The sequence below is a fragment of the Mytilus trossulus genome, unplaced genomic scaffold (genome assembly GCF_036588685.1).
Source record: "Mytilus trossulus isolate FHL-02 unplaced genomic scaffold, PNRI_Mtr1.1.1.hap1 h1tg000024l__unscaffolded, whole genome shotgun sequence".
NCBI classification, from domain to species: domain Eukaryota; kingdom Metazoa; phylum Mollusca; class Bivalvia; order Mytilida; family Mytilidae; genus Mytilus; species Mytilus trossulus.
Window position 1 is genome coordinate 1,803,243 of NW_026963290.1, and position 24,893 is coordinate 1,828,135.

Sequence of the window (24,893 nt, forward strand, 5' to 3'; positions counted from 1 at the left end):
TCAACTATATTTGTTGTATGGAAGCATTGTTAGCTGTACATGTCTGCCTGGCATGGTGTATCTGACCTTGAGCTCATTTTCATGGTTCATTGCTCTTTGTTTGGTTATCTTGGTTAATGTTAAGTTTATGTGACAGTTGTAATACAGCTTTATACTTAGGACTATCAACATAATATCAATGATTAGTAAAGAAGGCGAGACATTTCAGCGTGTGCACTCTTGTTAGAATGAAGCGCAAAAGCACTTTAAACAAAATGTACTTTGGTCAACGCTTTTACACCCAAATGAAGAAACAAAAAGAAGCATTCAATTCTTTATTGAAAAAAGTATTATTGATGATAGAGTTAAGCAAAATCATTACATGTGAGCCATTAAGGTTCCTGAAAGCCTCTTGATATCCTAACTGATGCTACTATAAATGGTTAGAGGTAAAACTGAGGTCCGTTGTTTAAAAGTCATATCATTGATCTCTGGATGTCTTTTGTGCTGCTTAATTGATTGTTCCCCACATCTCTTTTAATTCGCTCACCTGGACCAAAGGTTTAGGGTGGTTTATTGTCATCTGTGGTAATCGTTCGTTGATAAACCTTTTAAAAAAACTCTTCTCTTAAACTTCCAAAAAATCTTTTCATATGAAAGTATCAAAACCAATTGCAACCAAACTTGGCCACAATCATCTTTAGACTTAAGATTATCTGTTTAAAGGTTGTTTCTGAGGGACATGTATACTATAAGATCCTACAGGATTCAGAACTCTTTCATAGAAACAAACACAGTTGCAAAATATTTAGTAAGAACTTCAATATATATTTTATATGTATTTCAACAATGGTTTTATTTATAACATAAAAAGAGGGGGATATAATCTGGAGACGTTGAAAAAACCCACAAAATGAAGAACAAGAGGGCACATGCTGAACTGTCTCGCTTTCTTCACTGATAATTAATTATATGTTGATAGTCCTAGCATATAAAGCTTTAATAAAAGAATCGCATAAACTTAACATGATCCAAAAAAGTGAAGCCAAAGTCAGATAAACTAAACTGTAAAAACATGTATACACCTTAATATCATTCCATACACATAGTGGCTTATAGTTTCATAGAAACAATGTTTAACAAAGCAAATTTAACTTTGATGAGGAATCTTTCTATTATTGGGTATACGGGGATATGCCAAAAATATGGGTCATAATTTTGCGAGATTTTATATAAGAATGACCCTCCTTTTTAATGACATCCTATATTAAAATGCATTTACGTTTGATAAGTGTATATTGATATGGGGTATGATCTACATATCATATATAAATATGCTATTGAGAATCTTACATTATAAAACATATGTGCACCAAACGATGTCAATTCAAATATAAACACTTAATGGTAGCTGGTATATTTATGAATTATGAGTGATGATGTGTTAGTGCTTATATAAGCATAGGTCATATTTTAAGTTTTAACTACACTACAATAATAACAAACACAAAGCAATGCATTTAGCCGTGCAGACTAACAGAGCCGGCGTTTAATGTATATTTTATATTATAAATCATGACATATATGAAATACAAATACATCCCAAATGAGGTACACAGAAAGAATAAACATCTGAAACAAGTTTACTCTGAATCAATAAGACCATATCTCTATGTATGTATGTAATATGTATGCACGTATGTATGCATGTATGTATGCATGTATGCATGTATGTATATACAACGCGTCTAAACATCAACCCAACAATGTTAGATCTGTAAATTTTGCTTTCGCAAATTTTTGCATGTATGTATATATATATCCGTCTTTAACGTAACCTCGCCGCCCAGGAAAAACCATCAAAAAACTTTATTAAAGAAAATTGATATGGAAACCTGTGTTCGGAGCAAGTGCAAGGCACGCCTCGGGACATTGATGCCAAACTCCATCACAACATTGGTGTTGAACGTCTGCGACTAGAATGATTTTCAAACCCAAGAAAATTTAAAACCCGCTTTCACCTCATTAACATAAGAATACTTATTGACACAATCCAAATGATTGGTCCACGTATCCACGTGTACAACTACACATAACCAGTCTATGGAAGGTGCGATACGATAAAAACTTTTCTTATTTCAATGAGCGATATTGTCTTATATCAACGAGTTGCATTGTGGGAAATCTCAGACGAATGTTTACATTTTTATGAAGGAACGAAGATTTCTCGGTATAAAGTAATGATTCTTTTCTTAAACCAGGCTGACATTTAACAAGACATACGTCTGCTGTATAATTTCCATGAATTATTTTAAGTTATACCAAGCAAGATGTATTTACACGAGAAAATTGAATTGTTGAATAAACTGAGACATAAATGCACGATTTATCATTTGTAGATGTACAAATTTAATTAATGTCATGTAGCAAATTATGTGGAATGCAATCGAGATGAATTAGATTATTGGATAAGCCAAAATCGCCTAAAATCAAAGATACTGCTATATTTTAAAATATCAATGCGATGTTTGTCTTATATCATAGCGATATTTTTTTAATATCAAAAATTTATGAATGCGATACTTTTCTAACATAACTGCTGTAGTTTTCTAATATAGAATTAATACGATGATACGTCACAATGCATGTCAAAAGAACCGCAAACATAATTCAAAACTTATTTCATGACCGGCTTAATGTTTGAGGATCAATATCACTAAAATTTCGTTTCTGTACCAAAATTAACGCTTACGCGATCTTATCATTTTTTAAATGTTGCTTGACCCTATTGATATTTGAAAGTGTTAACAACCTGTTCAGTCTATTGTTTTGCAATCGCATGCTTTAACCAACAAATTCTATTTGAAGTGATGATGCAATGGCGGAATTTGAATGCGGTTGTAAATAGTCTACCGACCTATTCGATTCTAATAAAGGTCCAGTGGCGGATCCGGAGGGGGGCGGGGGGTTGAAACCCCCTTTTTTGGCTGATCAATGCATTTTAATGGGGATATATGGTTGAACCCCCTTTATCCTGGGTTTGAAACCCACCTTTTAGAAACGGCTGAATCCGCCCTTGAGGTCACACTCCTATAGCCTATCCACATGGGTAATATCGAAATAAAAAATAAATCATTACTTAAAAGAAAAAAAAAACATTCATTCAAACAATCCATTTCAATACAGCAATGCATATTCAAATGGTAAAATAAATATTCCAAACAAATTAAAATGTACAAACGCTGTTGTCCTTTGAAGAAACCAACTGAGTAGCCTCAGACTATAAATTGAACAACTTCAGATCGAACGAAAATCAAAAATCTTGTGAAACAGAAACTGAAGAGACGTGTATTGTCGAAATGCGCATCTGGTGCAGGAAAATTAGTACCGTTAATGTTTTTACATCGCGACAACAGCGAGGACATTCCGCTGTATTGTTGCCAGAGATTTGACCTTAGTTTTTGACTAGTAACCGATCGTATAAATACGCTTACATTTCTTAGTGCAAAATAACAATCCGTATCGCTTGTTATAAATTCATTTCTACAATGAATGCTAAAAAAATGTTTAGAAAACAAATAGATAAGATGTAAACGCCAAGCGAGCGTTTTGTCTACAAAAGACTCATCAGTGACGCTCGAATCCAAATGTGTATACATATTTTCTATATTTTAGAAATAATTCAGGGAAGCCATAGATTGTTGGAAATTTACACATGGATTGGGCCGTGATATTCGAATTTTATCCTGTTGATTTCTCCGAGCTCTTACAAGTGCATTACTTCTTTTTATTATGCATCCAAATAAGAATAATAGTTTTTTTTTTTAATTGGACTTTTTAAAACAATAAAATCGGCAAAGGGTCTGCAAATAGGTTCCAATGCATGTAGATTTACGCGGAAAGTATATGGTACATAACAGCAATTATTATGTATACCTCTGAGTCTGCGCTAAGTATAGATCTATCGAGAATTTTGTCACAGTATTGTTTACAAAGGGACGTCATACTAGAATTATAAATTTAGATCTTTCAGTGCTGTTTATTTGGTATTTTTATTGACGTAAGCGTTCTTGTACCATCATAACTGTCGTTACCTTTAAAGCTTAAGAAGTGTACTAGTTTATATTGCACTGTACAAAAGATTCAGCACCCAAATGACGTTTTTGGAGGTCTGGAGAGCAATTATTTATAAAGGGATATTTTAAAGATTTATAGATATAAGAAGATGGTGCATGAGTTCGAATGAGACAACTTTCCACAAAGTATAATGATTTGTTTCAAGTAAACCATTATAGATCAAAGTAGGGCCTTAAACACGGAGCCTTGGCTCACAGTAAGCACCACGCTATATAGGAACAAAAAAAATACTAGTGTTAAACCATTCAAACAGGAAAACCAACGGTCTAATTTGTATAAAAAAAGGAGATTCAAAAGTACAGGTCAGATTTTGTCGAATCAATCTGAACGAGAACAGTATGATTCATCTTTGTCACAAGTTAGTTTCATTTTTATCAATAAAGAAAGTCTTACATGCATTGCGAGCATATCAGATATATATTATTTCGGTGCGTTCATTATAAAATTGCTTAAAATTAATGTTAAATAGTATGTGAACAATAATTTGATACTTAGCTATTTGATTATGATATTGTTTATTTAACCACATCGGTACTGGCAATTTTACATTTTGAAAATGGATGATTGAACCTGGTTTTATAGCGCTTAACCTCTCACGTGTATGACAGTCTCATCAAATTCTGTCATATTTACAACGTTGCGTAAACAAAACAGACATAATGGGTAAAATTGTAAAAATATGGGTACAACAGACAAATATTGATACTAATAAGTGCTAAAATTGATATAACAAAAACACCGCTATGATATTTTAAAAGTATCGCATTGATATTTTGAAGTGTCGCATTGCTTATTTATGTATATAAGAAAAACACAGCACTTCAAATTTTACACGGACATAAACGTTAGCGTTTAGCTAACTTCTGAATGTATATTTAGACTCAATTGTTGTTTATATTTGAACAATAAGTTTAAAAGTTAGTATTTACTTAATTTTTCGTTGCCAAAAACAACATTTTCCGCATGAAATATCTGCATGTTTACAATTGATATTAGACAATATCGCTCATTGATATAAGAAAAGTTTTTATCGATACGCTTCTTCCATAGACTGATAACAAAAACCCGCCAAAAAATATATACCGTTCTTATAAAACGTTCCTTTTAGACAACATTTTCCCGCTATACTCCGAAACGCGGGAAAATACATATATTGTATATAAGTATAGGTCATTCTTTCTTAAATATTTATATAACTATAGGTACTGAATTTCAGTGAATGTTATATTAAAATGGGTACGTTTTTTGAGGCAAAAATGGCACAACCCTTCCAAAAAAATATCGAAGTTACCCCCCCCCCCCCCCCCCCCCGTGGCCTGAAATGTAAAAATGAGATCAGGGTAAGATGAACCATGCTAGTCAGACATACATGAGTCAATATAAGTGTACATGAGTAAACCTTACAATCGATATAAATCAAATCAAATCAAATGTTTATTTCCTTATCAAAGAGTCCTTATAGGCATATCAATTATAAACAAATAAATCATAATAGACAAAACATAAATACATGTTTAGAAACAATATGAAAAATGTATTGGATATAGTTGACCTATTGCTTATAGTATGTAAGAAACAAACTTAACCATGGAAATTTAATATTGACAAATGAATTATGAAATGAGGTCACGGTCAGATGATACCTGCCAGCTAGATACATGCACCTTAAATCTTTCCATAAAAGGAGGCCATGGTCATATTAAACCTGCCAGGCTGACATGTACATCGTAAAATGTGTCTATACGCTAAATTTTGTTGACCTTTTGCATATGGTATTAAAAATCATAAGGGTTATTTGGAACCCAGTGCCTCGCCTACTTTTGCTGTTGTCTTTGTTTTCAGTGTCGGATCGCACATGCCTAACTTTTGCGACAAAAAGTAGTATGCTTGAAAATGTTTTTCTATTTTTATTCGAGCGTCACTGATGATTCGTTGCTGGTAGACCTAACTCTCGTCTTGCGTACAACATGTTAACTCATGGTATCTGTTTATATCTGCATGTCTTTTTATATAAATTGTTTTATTTAGAGTATGTTCAGGTATTCATAAAACTTTTGAAGATAAAATATTCTTCAAAGCCAAGTTTTTCCGTAGAATTTAGGTACAACAAGGGAACCCTTAAAACTTCAGATGTTTCATGAGACCAAAATAAGTCTCTCTATATATATAAGAGGTCCAAATGAAGCTGATGTGTTAAGAAAAAAATACGAAACCTTCTCTCATAAGGTGCATGCCACAGGGTTTCATTTCACATTGAAAACGGACTTTAAACTTATGTACTATGAGTACAAACAATTTCACGAGTTGAGAATTTGAAGGCATCCACGCGGGAAACAAAACATAAAGAAATTATATAGATCAGATAAATGCTATCAGGTTATAAAGCAAACTGATTGCTTAAATTTATATTGCGATTGATTTGTGCAATTTACTTTAAACATCCGGTTTGCAGAAACTGGGATTTGCAAACAGGATGGAAAAATGTTCAAATTCAAGTAATGAATTAAATAGCCGAGCTTTCAAATGTATATATATTCAAAAAATAGATGTATCCCGGGGGAGGGGGGTGTTACTGACTATCCTTTCGGGTATGACTGTGCCGACAGGGTTATTTTCGAGCAACGTATTTTGCCAATTTTAATTCACGTGCAGCTGTGAAAAATATTCGTTATTCATCGTGAAATCAGTAAAAGTAAATTAACGTGCAAGACATTTTAATTGTTCGTGACGGTTCATCGTGAAATGGCAATTTTATTTCGCGTTCTTCCGTGCAGATACCCCTTTACGCCCCTCTATTATCATGACTGATGACTCGACGATATCATAAGATATGCAATTTGCTCCTACTTGTATCGTACACTTATATATACCTGATCATACATGACTTTGTATGTACCGTGGTGTACCCTGTTTCATTGATAACTTATGTGCCTGGTATTGAAGTGCCACTGTGGATCGAAGAACCAATTAGAAGTCAAGGAATATGAAAAACCTGATTTTACAAGGTAATAAATAACATGTATAACTCAAAAACTAGAGCTACTTTCGTTTTTGCGATATAGTTATAAACATGTTACATTAACTTCCGTTAGTCCAAAAAGTTATGACCTTGAAAGGCTCTAGCTTAGATAGTTTTGCTTTTGACGGCTGACATATAGATTTACTATCCACACTCGTACGAGTATATATATAGACAGTATGGATACGGTAAAATGTCATTTGACATTGTTTATATACATACATGTACGAGTGTTGTTACCTAAATAAACAAAAAAGACAACGGGCTAAATAACCGTATATAGTCTGCTTCAAATATATATTTCAACATATAGGTGTATTTATTAAATGAATACAATCAATGCAGATCAATGCAATAAGAATGGGAAATCTTGAATATTTTTTTTTGATTTAAGGTTTATGACCCCTAGCTTCTGTAGCCATTTTTGTACATATTCAAACTTCAATGGTTTGTTTTGTATATTCGACTTTTTGTACGTATTTCTTTTGTTGTTATAACGTGACTCTGTACTTTAAAAGATATTGTTCTATTATATGTCATTATAGTGATATATTTCTATTATGAATTACAAAATAATATACGTTGAACCACAAACGTCAAAATCATTCAATCGCGTAGTGGAATAACTATTTGTGGATTCTTTTAAATTCTATATATATATATAACTTTTGAACTAGTTTAAATCTCGGTCTATTTCTGAAATTTTTTCTTCCATACTTTTGATTTTTTAACCCTGTATGCTAACATAGCCTATGTAAATTTTAAAACATTTTGTATGCACATTGAACGACTTTATGTGACGTATAAAATGTTCTGACGTCAGACACTCAAATCAATGAATGTGTTCGTAGATACTAGATGTTTTTGTGTTCTGTTAAATTGTTCCTTTTAAAATTGTTATACGCAGTTGACTGATGTACCCATATTTTGACTATTTTATTTATTGTGTCTGTTTATTTAACGTATCAATGTAAATATAACGGAATTTCATGAGACTGTCATTAAAGTGAGAGGGTTAGCGCTATAGAACCTGGTCTGATCCACCATTTTCTACATTTGAAAATGCCTGTACCAAGTCTGGAATATGACAGTTCTTGTCCATTCGTTTTTGATGCGTTTTGTTATTTGATTTTGCCATGTGATTATGGACTTTCCGAATTGATTTTCCTCTAAGTTCAGTATTTTTGTGATTTTACTTTTTTGTATCAAAACTAGATACAATTAATAATAGAGATAGGCCATCTTGTACATATACCAAGGCGAAACTTGATGCAAAGCATTAATATTTACTGTTTCATTGCATTTTATAGAAAAAGAGTACTTTGTTGCAAATAAACCAAGAATTTTATCTTTTTTTTTTCTTTTTCCTTCTTCTTCTCTTTTTTTTTTCTTCTTCTTTTTTTCTTCTCTTTCCTTCTTCTTTTTTCTTTTCTGTTTTTTTTTCTATACATGTAGCTTAAGTTAACTATAAAATGACTTCATTTTTATACTTCAAAATATTCAACACATTTGTAAATAAACTACTGATTTCAGTATTGGTCATACTATATAATTCTACAGTATTTTCTACCTCATATTCAAAAATTTTAAAGGTGTCTACTGCTTTGTTTTTTTTATTGGAAACATAATGTGATTTATCACGGTGGATTTATAGACCGAAAAGAACATTAAGCTAAGCAAATGATTTAGCGCATAGTATACATTGTCATGAATTTTGAATCCTATAACCAACGAATGAAGACTTATCACATGTTCGCCTATGAAGACTTTTTTAAGTAAAACTTTCATTGATTTCCAGAATGTTTTATGATATGAACATGTAATGAAAAAATGATTATAATTATCTATTTCATTGCAATATGAACACAAATTGTTTTGTGAAATTTTCCACTGAAAAAGCAACACCTCATTTTGCAAAATAAAGTGCATTAATTTCCACCTAAACATTTTTATTTTATTATCTTTAAGATATTCAAAATTAAATTTAATAGAGTCTTTAAATTCATTTATTAGTCTCCCTTTGCTCTTTCCCATTTGAAAAATCCTACTGGTATTTCTGTTTTTGACACACTTAATACTAAGTTGTATATGTTTTTAGCATTAATAGTTAGAACATCATTACAATCTCTAAGTTTAGTTTTTGTTCGGTTGATATGGACTTTTGTTTTGATTGATTCTTCTGATTTTAATTTGTTGGTCCATTGCTTTGGTATGGATTTTTTTAGTTTTGAGAATTCAGAAATCCAATTCCTTTTATTTCTTTATTTTGAAATAATAATTTCTTCTGATATATTTCCTCTTTTATCTATTATGTCATTTATATATAGTATGTTACTACCAATCCAATTATCAAAGAACAGACATTTTCCTTGAAATTTTATGAATTTGTTTCGCCATATAACTTGTTTACTGATTTCTAAATAATTAAATAACCAAGAATTTTATAGAAAATAAACAGCCTTGATTACAGAGAATTTTTGTTATAAAATTTGAAACATAGATTGCTTACTTACTTTTCTATGATGTGCTAGTTTTTATTTTTTACAAAAAGTTCTAACCAATCTGTAAATTCCAAAATAACTCGTGCTCAGTCAATAAAGTCGAGCACACCCTAAAAGGTGGACTTGATTTGGTCCATAATTTTTATTTGTTTTAACCAAAAACTACAATAATAAACTTGTTTTAAGGAAATCAATGCTAGCACTGCATGCAGTAATCCTATACTTATCAATTATCAAATGAGAGTACAAGGATAAAGACTCTGCATTTTCTATAAAATTTTCATATGTAGAAGTAGGTTATGTTATTCAGTCTGGGGAGGCATGCAACACTTTCTCTTATTTTTTTTGTGCCATCCTTCTAGGAAATTCAAAAGGTTGAGCAGATAAGAAAGCTGTACAGAAAACTGTTAAAGATTGAAAAAAGACATTGTTAATGGGTGACGAATGCGTGATACCGTAAGTAGTATGTAAACATTTTAGTCTAGATTATTTATGTTATATAAACGGATAAATGCCAATTAAAAAATTTTGCATCAGAAATGCCAATTATTGGTTTGTCAGATTTCTTAAGGTTTAAGATTTTTTTTAATTCATAATCGATCTTAGAGCAAGTCAAAGACACGTCTTCACAATCAAGCAGCTCTTATTCAGGCCAGACCCTGCCCTTTCGCAGCTTTTTGAAGAACAAACCAAAACCAGTTACGTTACACAGAAACATTTTGAATATTTATGCGATTTACATGTACTATTATTGCCGTTTTTAATTTTTCCGTATATCTTGTTCATCCGTTTTATCCGTTAGGTGTCCGTTTTATGCGGTACTCGTCCGTTGGATGTACGATTGACATCCGTTCTGTCCGGTATACGTTGCACATCCGGTGTGTGTCCGTTATGCATTCGTTACGCGTCCGTTTTATTTGGTCAGTACATCAACGGTCTCCCAACGGATGACAATTTTGTCAATGGACATCTTTTATTTTCATTCGTTAAGCATTCGTTCGTGCTATCCGGTACGGTGTGACCGAGGCTTTAGGCATCCGTTCGAGCTATCCGTTAAGGTGTGACCGAGGGTTGATATTTGACAACTCGTTACAAATGGTGAAATTTTGCCGTAAAATAATCGGAGTGATTTGCAAGTATCCGAAATAATATGAGGAAGGCGCTACCTTAAATGCCAGCTTTATAATGTCCTAGATATTGATTGGTTGTTGGTGGTTTAAAGTTCAGTGGCAAATATTTCATGCATGTTCAGAACGAATGTCCAAGGCTACAATAACGTTTTGTTTATATCTAAAATAAAATTATAAGTTCAGATGGAAAATGCTATTTTTCTTGAAAAAAATATTCTGATTCCCAAATTGATGAATAAAAAAGCATAGGACAAAAAAATATTGAATCCAGATCTTTGCCAAAAATGATTTTAACTTTCAGATATGCAAATTAAATTTAACTTTTATATATCTAAAAACATAAAAACTTCCCAAACCGCACATGTCAGTCTGTACACAGTATTTTTTAGGTGATAATAAGACTGTATTTGCCAATTTGTTATGATAAACCTTAATACTAGTGTTAAATTTTGACTAAATATTAAATGATAGCGCTGAAGGGCTTCGGTAAAAAAAAATCTGACTCGAATAAAATCATTTGTATTTCTGATCATCTTCAGTTTGTGAGTTCTACATCAATATCTGACATGTACTATTTAATTCAGAGTCAGTTTTATGTCATTTCTTGCATATATTTTTTTTGTTACATGTACATAATGTAGCTTACTTTTCAAGTTCTTATATGATAGCAAAAAAAAATTGAGAATGGAAATGGGAAATACAAGCATGTTAAAAAAAACACATTTGGTTTCAGACAATAACTTGAGTTAAGTAAATGGAATTCCATGAAATTTTACCAGGAGGTTCATACACAAAACTCAAAAGGAAGATAAGAATTGATTTTGGGGTTATAGTACATTATTGGAGGTATTTTTATTTTTATATTTTGGGTTTTTCTTCCAAAAATTACCTTATTTACATCAATTATACTCATCTAGTACAGATTTGGCAGGAGATGCACTCAAAATATGGTGTTTTAAACATTTTATCTGTAGTCTGTGCATTTTTCCTATGATGTACATGTACTTCTTGATAATGTTGATGTGAGTATCATGATAAAGAAAATATATTTGGTAACCGTAAGTATATATTCACAATTGACTTGCACCAGAGCGAGAAAAGGATCATCTTTCCCTTTAATTCCAAAAATTGAACATGATTTTTTTTCTCTCACAGAAACACATGAGTTATTTGGTAAATAAAACATTTGTCAATGTTTGAAACTTTCAGTAATAAAAATTCAGTTTAGCTTGTTTGAATGTTTCACTGATTGTGTGAAAATTTTAACAGCAATGTACAAAACACTTGAATAAATTTCATTATCTGCAGAATTATTGATAACTTTCCTCACAATAAATTCACAAGGACATAGAACTAACACATTGTCTATGCTATTCTGATCTGAGTTTTATACATAAATATACTGGCATGGCTGTGATGTTTCAAGTTGTCTTCTTTTTCTGTTTCCTAAGAAGTATTTGTTTAACCTGTTCAGTCACTATAAAGTGTTACAATTCTTATTTAGACGCAACACATAAATAGTGACCAAAAAGGTTCTGCTTTCACACGAGAGGAGCTAGAAAAAAATTAAATGTACACATTTTCAATAGTTAGTAGGACTTACTATCATATGGAATTAAGGAGATATGTACATGTAGTTCGAGACTTCTGCTGAATAGAAATATGTGGGTCTACCTGTGCCTGTTTTCAAATTAGTCCATATTGATCTAAAGGATCTAAAATTAAAATATGTTTGATTTCAACTGACATAAAAAAAAAATGGTGTTATTTATATGCTCAATATACATCTGCAGTCGTATCAGGCTGTGCATGGCAAAGCATTTTATTGCCTTTAGGTTTGCACTTTTTTTTTTGGTCATGAAAATAAATTTGCTAACATGAGAATACCCTAATTTTACCTAAATTGTCAGTTTTTTTTAACAAACTTTTTTTTATGTACCAGACAAAAGTTTATTCTGTGCTTATTTTGTAGACTTCCCTTGTTTACAATAGAGTTATACCAATTTAATTTTGAGTCCATGTACAGTCATTGAAAAATTAGTTTGAAATAACATCCAAACAATCCATGATCCTGTAATGAGACAGGAACCCAAATTCCATACATCTTTACATGTATGGTTAATTTCAAATCCTTTAAACTGGGATATAAAAAGAGATTTTGTTTTATTTCATGCTGTAACTATTATTTTTGGAAGAAAAGGATGTTCATGGTAACACATTTAATTTGCTCATTTTATTGGAACCCAATTGAACCTTTCCATAGATTCACCTGGTAGTTACCTGTCCATTTAAACTTTTTGCAGTTCTTTTGTCCCATTGAACAAATACAACAGGTATTGTTCTCTGTATAGTTTATAGTCACTCAGACCTTTAAATTTCTTGTAAGAGAAATCTATCACTTATTAAATAATGTACCAGAGTAAAAAGATGATAATAAGATAATTTCACATGGTGAAACAAAACTTGTAAGTTTTTTGCAGGTATTTTTTGTTGAATAGGTGCAATTTGGTTACTGAGTACAATTTTTGTACTGTGATGTTATATCATAAGTGTGTATTGCTAAATAGGTTGAAATGTGAACCTGATAGTGATATAGTCATAAAGTACTTGGTAGAGTGAAAATGTTTTGATCAGGGATAAACTGATGCATAAAATATGCAGGCGACTGCTGCAGCTTGAATTTTAAAGGATGTAGCCCACATTCTTCCAAGTAACATGCCCTATATACACATCATGGTTTATTCTCATGGGTTATCATAATAACTCCATCTTCCCATAAAATCCAATTTTGGACAATATTGAAGCATACAATATATACAGTAGTCAGTTCTAAATGTACTACTCAGACTCAAGTCTCCTTTTATGATTAAACTTAAGAGAGAGAAAACAAAACAGTTTCCATTTCCTTGGACTGTATAAGGTTTGACATAATCAATGAAAAGATGTCTTGAGAGTTTGCCATTTAGAAAGTACAGAATAAGAAGATTGTGAATTATTTGAATGTTTTAACTTTTGTTAAGTTTTGAAATAGTCTGTGGACTACCAAAGGATCCAGAGGGAGACCCTTTTCTTTAGGGAAAAAATGATGATTATATACCCCCCCCCCTTTTTATGAAAAATGCTGGATTCGCCATTGACTACATGAATAACCGTGATCACATTCAACTGTATAATTATCACTGTTCCTTGGTGTGGGGAATAATGATATGTGGCAGATGAACATAAGGAGTCATGGTCAACCAGTGCACCGGAGTTTACCCCGCATGCCACATGGTCAATTTGTAAAAAGAAATGCGAAATATATTGCTTGCAGAGTTTTTTTTCTGTGTTCCAATGGCTGGACGGAACTTTTACGCTAAATATGTTTTCGTTAACTATGATTTTGTGACTTTTGAATGAAGTACCTGTGATTATTAAGGTCTTTCCTCTCCGCGAGGAAAGACCTTATTGTTTTTCGCATGTTTTTTTTTTTTTTTTTCATCCAGCATTTGTTTGACATGGCCTCCCCTTGTTTCTATTGGAGTTATCAAAATTAAATATGGACCATCGGTAGACCTCATTATGAAGTATTACCAGATGAGGCTGTGTAGGATTTCATCATCCCCTTTAGAAGTTATCTCCCTTTTATTGATTTTTTTCAACATGGCCCCCCCTCGTTGTTTTTAAAGATATCATGATCTTATTTGGACAATAGGTACATCTCATCATGATGTATTACCATATGAGGCTGCATAGAATTTCATCATCCCCTTTGAGAGTTACTTCCCCTTGAAACAATTTCTTTCCTTTGCTCATTTCTCAAAAAATGTTAGAGATAGAATCGATTTGAAAACGGCAACATGTACAGGAACAGATGGCAATGTTAATGAACATATACAATCATTTTGTACTTAACCCTTATAAGGAGTTATTCCCCTTGAAAAATTGTATACAATTTTAGAAAAAATCTATTTCAAGAACTGGAAGTCGTAGAGACTTGGGACCTTCACCAATAATCTTTAATTCATGTGACCTTCAATATGCACCCAAGGTCAAAGGTCACAGAGTGCAAAAAAAAATTACGCTGCAATTTCAAGCTTACATATTAGGAAAACGATAAGACTTTGCTGCCTACATACAGCGTATAAAATGTTCCTCTCGACGAACTCTACATTTTATATAATAAGCCCAAAAATGTCCGACCGTCTGTTCAAAAGTTACAACGGGATGATTATTAAAAGTATAGTATTGTGTGTATATCTTTTTAAAGGTAACAGATATCAACCTACTATAAACTGCAAAGATGATCAGTAATTCAAGACCTTCAATTTGAGGTCAAAGTCAGGTCATGACGAAATTTCACCTTGACCTTCACAGTATACAATGACCTTTACCTTGTGATATTTGAAAGGTTAAGTGGTCCTGAGTTGATTGGTGATATTCCCATGTCTCTACGACTTCCGGTTCTTAAGTTTGGTATTGCATCATATATTTGATGATTTATTGTGACCTTGGTGAACTTTGAAATTGTCCCAATTCTTTTTCTATAATGTTGTCCTTCAACTGTAGATCATTTATAATTTAACAGATTTGAGATATCTGCTGTCGTTTTAGAGATAATGCAGTTTGAAGTTTTGCGAGCGGAGGCATGTATTTCTGAATCAACAAGAGCTTACTACTTAAAATGTTTTAGAAATTGAAGAGGTTAACATAGTTATATGTTTGACAAAATACCAAAAACATTTCATGGAAAAACAACACCAAAAAATCAATTTGAAATTTTCAAGTTTTGCATTGACTTTGTAAGTTTCATAACTTCTATTTATATAGTTGATATTGCATCATTATTTAGACTTTGTCAAATGGGGTCATCTGATATATCAAATTGAAGGTCTTTATAAACTCTACTTAAAAATGAAAATTTTAAACCCCTTTTTTTTTATCCCAGGGGGACTGGTGGGGTCATTAAGTGCAAACATTCAAATTTATCAGATGGTAAGGTTGTCGCATATCAAATGAAAGAACATAAAGCGTACATTTTAAATTTCAAATTGACGTTTTCCAAAAATGGGTTGGATGGGGTTATTGAGTGCAAAAATAAATTTTCTTTTAAGATAGGGTTGTTGTATATCAAATGAAAGGTCATGATGTGTACATTTGAAATATCAAATTCCCAACCTCCAAAAATTAGTTGGATAGGGTTATTAAGTGCAAAAATCAAACTTTCTAGAACATGGCGTTGTCGCATATGAAATGAAAGCTCAACTGCTCTATGTTACATATATCATACTTCCAATCTCAAAAATGTAGGCGGATGAGGTCATTAAGTGTTAAAAGCGAAAATTTTGAGAAGGTATGCTTGTCGTATATCAAACGAAAGGTCGTACAAAGTACATTACGAAAATATCACTTTTACAGGAAAGACCTTTCAATTGTTTTACAAACAATTGAGATACTAGTTTAGGACAGTTAATTTGCTTTGACCTCACTGATAATGGAATGTTGAAGCAGACGAAACATGGAGTCGGATGTTGTTGTCATTACTTCGGTAATTTCCGTGGTACAATAAAATTTAAATAAGCTACACAAGTAGCCAACATTTCTGAATTCTTGTTTTTGCAAACAAATAAAAATTCATGTCGTATTTAACATCGAATTTGTTCCGTTCTGCCTGTTTTTACAAGATCGCGATAAAACGAGAATTTTGGCAGCCATTAATAAAAAATAATCGTACGAGATTTAACGAGAGTGACGAAACTTTTCAGATGGGTCGTCTAGCAAGAGTTATCGTTCTTTGTCCCAAAACGATGCTTCTACCATAAGTGCCAGCTAAAGCTGGCATAATAAGGAAATAGCTCTTACTACAACGGTCAAACAGGTGGTTGAAGTGACAAACCGTAAATTTGTGTAATCCGTGGTGACTCTTAAGAAAAATCTTTATATTTTGATATGAAGAGGTTTTACTTATTTTCTTTTGGAATATTATGTTTCAGGGTAATTGCTGTCTTATTTTTATCAGGAGGAATATTGATTTCAAATTGGATTAATGCGCCACATGAAATTAAAGAAGACCAGACTGATAACAGTGAAGATATGTTAATCATGAGACAAGAACTCCAACAATGTAAAGCTAGCATGACACAGATGGCGCAAGATTTCATTAGCTTACAGGACAATTTCACACAAATACAAGAAAAGGTCGGAAACTTATCGAAGGTTTTGAATGTTTCTGTTGAAAGTGCTAGAGATAATTTCCTCCATTTGAAAAGAGACATGAAGATCTTGAATGGAATGCAAGACATCCAAGAGCACAGATATATAACATATTCTGGTAAAAACAAGTTTTCCAATAAAATATTTTAGGTACTTTCTCCAAACTGATATTTAAATATTCTAAGAAATTTAAACAACATCTCATGAAAATATGCGTCATGGGCTGACTGCGTTTGAAGCGCTTTTCTGGATGTACCTTCATTAGGAATGATCAAAGCTTAATTATAGTGTTATTAATCTGTGTTCACCCCCTAGTCGATTATAATCTAGGCAACCAAAAACTACATGCTCGTTTCCTTTAAACTTGTAAAACAAGAAGCAGGTAGACAATGTTTCTGGCCCACAATGGTCTCTTGGTCAAATAATTCTTTTAGAAAACTGGTTCAGTCAGTATTTAAAGGGACACTTACTGTCAAATTGATGTTCATCGAATTGACTCAAATTTTCATATTTGATTTATAACCATATGTAAAACATTTATCCAGATTATAAAAATTGTCTAAAGTAAACAATTTATTGCACCTAAGCTTGACACTGTTTGCTTCGTGTCGTGTGTACGTTATTCTTGAAGCTATCTAATTAACTATCGAGTTGACCTCCGAGGACCTCTGATGTAAACAAAAATAAAGGTAGGAATAGAAGCTGACTTCTAAGTTTTGTTTGATTTCATATTATAGATTAAAATATATGCTAATCACCGTTTTTACCTGTATAAGAACGATTTCTTGCGGATCGACTCAGTCAATGAAATGGTTTACTTTTGTTTACATTCATTTCATTTAAAAAACCGAACACGCACAGTGAATTCGTTATTTATCTCTAGCTATGGGTAATTTTGAAGTTGAAATGGATAAATTGAGGTCGATTTATTCACTTGCAAGTGAATAATTCATCATGAATGTTTCTAAGCTTCATTTGACAAAATTGAACGACACTGGCTGCTGAAAGCGAAATATTATTTCACTCTTCCACTTTCAATAATGAATGAAAAAAAAAATCATACTTTAGATTATATATCTCCTACCTTGTGCCCCTTTAAACAGTAGTTTACATTATAAGTTGTAAATAATCTACACTGGAAAAACTGGTAGAACTGGTCATTTGGTGCAGTTTAAACTAATGTGAGAAGCAAATTATGGGTGTTGCTTTTAGGGAATTGCATTAACTCTGTAAGAAGCAAGACCATTTACGAAATAGAGTCAGAGTTGCCCGTTATGCGAAACGATCTTAAAATTAAAAATGTCCAATGTTTTGTATATTGCCAATCAGTTTCAATTTTTTCAACAAACTATTGGCATTCCCAATAGAAATAAAGAACCAATTTTGCCCTCTTCTTGTCAGCTTGTTCATTCATTCTCACGAGGCTGACTTCATATAGGAACTTCTTAGTAACTTAAGAAAGAAAAGAATTAAGCAATATCCTTAAACTTTACTTTCTATCATATAGATGATGTTCTCTCACAAAATAATCAAAATTTGAAGATTATTTTGAACGCATCTATCTCATCGAATAAGAGATAAGGGATACAATAGATACAATAGATACAGTTAAGTCTGCCTCATATTTTGACTAAAAATTGAAAATGAGGATCGGTTGAAAACAAAACTTTACGACAACAGAGATGAGTTAAGCCTCCCAATTGTGAACTTTCCATTTTTATGTAACATCTTTCTGTTTTCTTTTTCCATAGAACACGTACAATATAGCACTCAATTTTGCTTATCTTCCTGCTTTTTTTTTACATAACAACATTTTAAAGCCAACTGTAGATACACAGATAATTGTAAATGATCTTTTGTATTACAGAAACAGTCGTTCTTCTCCTGGCGGTGTTGACCATATGGACATTGATACTTTTTCTGATAGCATATAAGTTTTTTCCATTGAGAAATGGTTTTAATGGTAGTCAAGGAAGCAATCATGATGATCCTCACGATACAAACGAAAGTCTGTGTGCACAGGTTCCAGTTCAAGCTGTAAGTGCGTCGAGGGGAACATGTAGTTAAAATGATCATGTCAAATCCGACATTTAAGTTTACTTTGGGGCAATGGTAATCATGGTGAGCATTTAAATGTTTAATATGTATTAAGTTTATATAGAAAAAATGCTGAGAAAAAGTTGTTATAATACTTAGATTAACGTATGCATAATAGAACTAAAGGGTAGATAGATGGTGAACAAAGTGATCAAGTCATCGTATATTACTTTGTTTTTACATTGACATCATCCAGGTAAAATCATGTTTTTTTTCAACCAATTTTACACAATTTTGTATTGTTTTTTAATTTAGCAATTCTCTATTATTTGTTAAAAGGTTGATTTTTATTTGATTTTATTATTAAAAAACAATCTTTATTTCAGCCGATTAAGCAAAAAAGATGGACTAGTGAGTTGGAAGAATCTATTTGTATTCTTAGTTTCCATGAAGAAACACAGGATTTACATCATAGAATAATCACATCAGTATTTCAGGAGGAAGAAGTTGAAATAAAGCCATTCCTACTGGAAACAACTGATCCAGATGTATTAGATATACCTAGATGTCAATTCATCTTTGTGTTTGTTGATTTTAATGAGACCAATGTTATTCTTGAAAACCCAGGTGCTAAGAGATCAGATACTGTCCAGGCATGTATGGATATGAGAGGTAAGAGAAAAGTATTAAAACAAAACACCAATAAATAAAGCAGACCATCATGTTGAAACGTTGGTTGCAGAATTGTATGAAAATTAAATTAACAAAAATACTGTCTCCTAGAAAAGTTACAAATTGCCGGACAATTCTTTATCAAATGGCAAAATTGAAAGCTCAAACAAATTATACGAATGAAAACCAACTGTTGTATTACTGAACTTGTACAATTCATGAATGATGATAAGCCGTATTTGGCACAACTTTTTGGACTATTTGGTGCGCAATGCTCTTTAACTTTGTACTTGTTTGGCTTTTTGAGTGTTTTACCTGAGTGTCACTGATGAGTCTTATGTAAAAGAAACGCATGCATGGCATACCAAATTATAATCCTGGTACCTTTGATAACTATTTAGTTAGATTAACCTCTCGCTTGTATAGGACAGTCACATTCTATTATATTTACAACATTTTGTGAGCAAAACAAAGAGATAATGATGATGCTATTTATTTGAACTTTTTAAAACAAGTCAATTTATCTTGCTAAGCAGCTAGGAAGTATTTTAATAATCAATGTTCATCAACCTTCCTTCAGTTAAAATGTGCGATTAGGCACCGAAATAAAAACGAATTTGAGCGCAAAACAAACTATTTAAAAGACTTTAACGTTTTGAGAAATGTTTTTCTTGAAAGATTTGAACTATTGATAAATTTTCTATTAACATTATATAGTGCATGGTGAAAATAAACTTAAATAAAGTGTTGCTTAACAATACACTCTATGTTTGCTGTTCAGCTAAGAGCAAGCACATCACTGCTTGCGACTTAATATTTAAAATTATTTTTCCTTTTTGTCCACAGCTGATGTGTTTGTTATATATACAAGAGATAGAGGTTCTAGTTATTTAGGAGATGGCATCCTGTACAATAAGGACTTGTTAGCCTTTACAGGACATTTTCTATTGAAAGAACTCACGGCTAAAAATAGAGGACTTAGTGTAAATGTTACATTTACACCATACCAGAAAAGTCACATCAGGAAAATTGTACTGGATAAATTCTCTCTTTTATAATAAAAACCTCTTGAAAGCCAATTGACAAAAATGACTACTTATAGTACTGTTATAACTTTTGGCTTTTTGTATAAATGACGAAGCAAGAGGGTATGGGGATATTTACACATAACGATATAGGTGCTATAGTTTTGTTACAGATATACAAATTATCAACATTCATAAGTTGAGGATTTTGCCAAATAAACACATGGCTATAAATAGTAAATGGCTATACTGATGTAACAATTAGATGACTATACGGTAGAATTGTGTATCTTAACCCATAAACATTATACCTGGGTTATGGATTGGTGTTATTACTTTAACTGGAATGTGCTTTTTTTTTTAAAGATCACTGATGATGCTTTCTTTATTTTATTGTTAATGTTGTGATGAAAAAATAGAAAATGAGCTTAGTTTACAAATACTCAAGACCATAACTGATAGCTATTACAGTAATGAAGTTTGCTACTAAATAATAAAAAAAAATCATAATACACACAAAAGAATGAAGTGTTATACCAAAGTGGTATGTATAGTGCTAAAGATATAGTTATTGCTATATTTATATATTTACTCTAATCAAATATTATAAAATAATAATATTAGCTGCTTTCTTATTGTCTTCATTTTGCCATTTGATATTTGATATTTTTGCGGAGTTTATACTAAAAGCTCTTATTAAGAAAAAATGATAAAAGTCATTATGATATATCATTAATATATATAAGTATTTTCGAACATTTTTTTGCTTCAATCGTATTTCAAATCATTGCCGTCAACATGGTGGATACAACCTTTGCATAGGTTATATTTTAGTAATATGTCAGCTTTAACTGACCCGTTCTTGCCATTTATTAGCTTTGGAAATCTTGAGCTTATTATTAGACCATTTCTTGCCTCAAGTCCCTTTTTATTGTTACAGTAGCTGATTAAATATTAATCTTATATTTGACAATTTTTTGCCTCAAGTCAATCTTTTCTTGTTCCATCAGCTTATGAAACTTTATGCATATGGTAGACTATTTGTTGCCACAAGTCCCTCATTTTTGTTTCATTAAGTAATGAGATTTAAGGCTTATGTTTGGCCATTTTTTGTCTTCATTTTAATTTTGTTTTGTTTCATAAGCTGCTGAAATTGTAAGCTTATGATTAGACCATTTCTTGCCTAAAGCTGCTCGTTTTTGTTTGATTAGTTGATGAAATTTTAAGCTTATATATGCAAGACTTTTTCTTTCCTGAAGTCCCTCATTAACTGTTTTGAAGAGATACAACTTTACAAATAAATTATTTAGTTGCTTCATTATTGTCATTATTTTAGACCCATTGACCTTGATATGTTTGCATAGTTAACAAGTCAAAACAAAACAAGTACAGTTTATAACAGTTTACCAGAAACAAGAATAATTTTGTATGATATAACGATCAGAATTTGTTGAATAAAATACAACACACAAAAACGAACGATTTGCCACATTCCAGACTTATAAGTACATGACATTTTAAGAATAAAATTGTGGATTAAATGAACCAAGGTGTAATTGCATGCTAAACCTTCGTCTTTGTGATTATGTTTGAAATATCGCAAAAAATTACACGAAAGAGATACAACATAAACACACGCAAGAATATTCACAACAGTAGAACGCACAAACAAATACTGCAGTCGACACAAAATGCATATCGCAGAACAACAACGAACACAGGACAAAACAGCGAGACGCCCACATAACCAACATGAAATCTCGAACCAAATACATTTACCTTACAACAGCATCCGTCCAAAAAATAGCTTATGACAATGATGGCATGGAATGGCAACCCTATAATTGATTGGACACAAAACGATAAGACGGACGATACTTTATCAGATGGCAAAGCAAAAAGCTCTCATTCAAACGAATGGGAAACAACTGCTATATTCCTAACTTTCATTGGAACAATGCGTAGGCATTTCTCGATGTTGAAAAAGATATATAAAACCTGGTGTTATAACTATCGCATATAATTATGTTATACTGACAACAGTGTGTGAGCAAATCAAACAGACATAATGAAATTATTTAGATATCTTAAAAGGCAACAACATTTCTTTAACTTTGCTAGATGCATTTTGATAACAAATATTTGCAACCTTTCCTTCAAGCAAAAAGTGTGATATTCTAAAAAATTAAATACAACTTTGAGCAACACAATATAAATATAAAGTTTTGAGGAATGTGTTTCTTAAAATAATTAAAATATAAATTTTCTATCTAGTTTAATTAAGATGACAAGTCTTCATAACTCCATGTATTCACCATGGGATAGTCAGAAAAATTTAAAAATTAAAGCTTACCTATTGAAAAGAAAAATTTGAAAGCAGTATGGTAGAGCTGATAAGATTAATTTTGAAAAATACAAAAGTGCTAGTTAATTCCACATATACAAAAGAGGGACGAAAGATACCAAAGGGACAGTCAAACTCATAAATCTAAAACAAACTGACAACGCCATGGCTAAAAATGAAAAAGACAAACAGACAAACAATAGTACACATGACACAACATAGAGGGAGGGTAGGAGGGATCCTGATCCCGAAATCCCGAAATCCCGGGCTTAAAAACACGAAATTCCGCGGTCCCGAGATTCGAAAAAGAATTCCCGGATCCCGAAAGGGTTAATCCCGAAATCCCGAGCTTAAAAACACCCGATCCCGGAGTCCCGATAAAGATCATATCCCCCCTCAACATAGAAAACCAAAGAATAAACAACACGAACCCCACCAAAAACTAGGGGTGATTTTAGGTGCTCCGGAAGGGTAAGCAGATCCTGCTCTACATGTGGCACCCATCGTGTTGCTTATGTGATATCAAATCTGGTAAAAAGTCTAATTCGGTAGGTCACATTCATGAACGGGAAGGGCGATTGTAGTTATGACGTAAGGAACATATCCGATATCATTTGTGAAACGGTTATTCAATAACGGTCAATCAACTCGTGATGGCGTCTGTAAAACTTACGAAGGGATGATTTCAACTTCACAATTTGAAACTCTTGGTTTGATAGCTTCCTTGTGATCAGCAACCCTCTATCAAGTCAATCATGATAGGAAATTCAAGCACGGGAATATCGTATCAATTCTATATATATTTATGTAATATATATTTAATATTGACACCTGTTTGTGGCATAACATCGTGGCCACAAGCAATTCTTTTTTCTGTTTAGAAATAAATTTATATTAAGATCCATTTTGTTACATCTTGTGATCAATTGTATTTGGCAATCGCGAATGGCAGTCAGAAAGTTAAAGAACATCAGTTGTTCGACCTGTTAGTCAAATGCGTTTTGTTTAAATATACTTTTTCATTTTTTTGGTCTTCTGGAAAATGTTATTTGTGCTGTTGTTAACCCCTTCTACAACGAAATTTGTTTAACATGCACACGTATAAAAATTGCGGTTTTTATCCAACGCAATCATAGGTTTGAACGTAGTTTTCAATTTAGACTCGTTTATATTTTTTCGTTTTGGCTTGTATCATATTTTCCCTCCGGTTTATATGATCCGTTCATCCTATATTGACTCTTGAAATTCAAGTGTCTATCTAGAAATGAGGGTACTTTTTATATGGCCTTCCAAATACCATTTCGATCCGTAACACCCCTGAAGAGACATTTATTGTCATATCCGGATCTAGTGTACTAAAAAAATATTGACACCTTTTGTTTGTGGCACAACATCGTGGCCACAAGCAATTTTTTTTTCTGTTTAGTTTTAAATTCATATTAAGATCAATTTTGTTACATCTTGTGATCAATTTTATTTGGCAATCGCCAAAGGGCAGTCAGCAGGGTTAAAACATCAGTTGTTCGACCTGTTAGTCAAATGCGTTTTGTTAAATATACTTTTCCACTTTTTTGGTCTTTTGGAAAATGTTGTTTGTGCTGTTTTTAGACCCTTCTACAATTAAATTAGTTTTACATGCACACGTATTAAAATTGCGGTTTTTATCCAACTCAATCATAGGTTTGAACGTAGTTTTCAAATTAGACTCGTTTATTTATTCAAATGTATATATATTTATGTTTGTATCAGCAAAATACATTTTATTGTTTTTAAAATCAGTATTAATATGCATGTATAGATTTGATTCTATATATGCAGCCTCAGAAACAATATGACAATTAAGTCTCAATACATAAG

The 24,893-nt window shown here is 32.0% G+C and overlaps 1 protein-coding gene across 1 annotated transcript; it reads left to right on the forward strand.

The window, feature by feature from the left end:
* Window positions 1-6,936: 6,936 nt before the first annotated feature.
* Window positions 6,937-22,010, forward strand: LOC134698948 (uncharacterized). Its single transcript, XM_063560633.1, has 6 exons — window positions 6,937-7,121; window positions 9,999-10,092; window positions 16,739-17,076; window positions 18,826-18,995; window positions 19,382-19,667; window positions 20,514-22,010. Exons 2-6 carry the CDS (start codon window positions 10,070-10,072, stop codon window positions 20,723-20,725), a joined length of 1,029 nt encoding a protein of 342 aa, XP_063416703.1. The 5' UTR covers window positions 6,937-7,121; window positions 9,999-10,069; the 3' UTR covers window positions 20,726-22,010.
* The last annotated feature ends 2,883 nt before the right edge of the window (window positions 22,011-24,893 follow it).

Coding starts and splice junctions, on each gene's coding strand:
- LOC134698948 (XM_063560633.1), top strand. CDS start 10,070: ATGGGTGACGAATGCGTGATACC. Junction 10,093..16,738: donor GGTGACGAATGCGTGATACC/GTAAGTAGTATG, acceptor ATTATGTTTCAG/GGTAATTGCTGTCTTATTTT. Junction 19,668..20,513: donor GGCATGTATGGATATGAGAG/GTAAGAGAAAAG, acceptor TTTTGTCCACAG/CTGATGTGTTTGTTATATAT.